A 688-nucleotide genomic window follows, 5' to 3' on the forward strand; every position below is an offset into this window, starting at 1 on the left:
TATGATACCATAGATCATTTACTATATCATATGATTATTCATGTAATCACATCAGCCTAAAGGTATATATATACTTATTATTCAGTAACCAAACACTTTCACTCGTACTCTAAAAACTACCCTTTGGGACACCACAGGACCCTTCCTCACCTTCAGTCGCCGTGACTGATCTTCCATGCAATCACACCTTACGCGCATTCCGTTGTAAGGGTTTTGCTGGGCGCGAATGCTGTCGTTCCCTCCTTCAGCACTCTTTCAAGAATCCACTTCGCGCTGGCCGTCCAGCCTCCACTTCCTTAAACACTCACCTTCTGCCCATAGGCATTGTGTGCTTGTGAAATCTGCACTTTGTGGACCTTTATTGGCACATGACACAATTCCATGCTAAACTTTCCGGGTTTGGCCTCCACTAACTCTTCTCCCTGTTGCTGCTGCATTGTGGGGACATCCAGCTTTCTTTTTTCCTCCTCTCCCACTTTTATTGTGGCCCAACTTGTATCCAATAACTATTTGCGAATTAACTCCCATATAGATACACCTCCTCGACCAATAGGCATAACTCAGATATGCCAAAATCACCGAGAAATCACGAGGAAAGAGGAGAGTAACCTCGACCAGAACAGGATCTGACACATCATACGCAACTCGCACCATAACTGTACGAACGCACGAACGCGCATGCTGACTG

At 45.3% G+C, this 688-nt stretch overlaps 1 protein-coding gene across 1 annotated transcript in view; it reads right to left on the reverse strand.

Moving 5' to 3' along the window:
* Window positions 1–646, reverse strand: part of LOC119586231 — a 12779-nt gene extending 12133 nt beyond the window's left edge. The window contains 2 exon segments of the mRNA XM_037934934.1: window positions 151–299; window positions 302–646. Coding sequence (XP_037790862.1) covers window positions 151–299; window positions 302–437 — 285 coding nt within the window. The 5' untranslated portion in view covers window positions 438–646.
* Window positions 647–688: the final 42 nt, after the last annotated feature.

The sequence above is a fragment of the Penaeus monodon genome, chromosome 21, assembly GCF_015228065.2.
Source record: "Penaeus monodon isolate SGIC_2016 chromosome 21, NSTDA_Pmon_1, whole genome shotgun sequence".
NCBI classification, from domain to species: Eukaryota; Metazoa; Arthropoda; class Malacostraca; order Decapoda; family Penaeidae; genus Penaeus; species Penaeus monodon.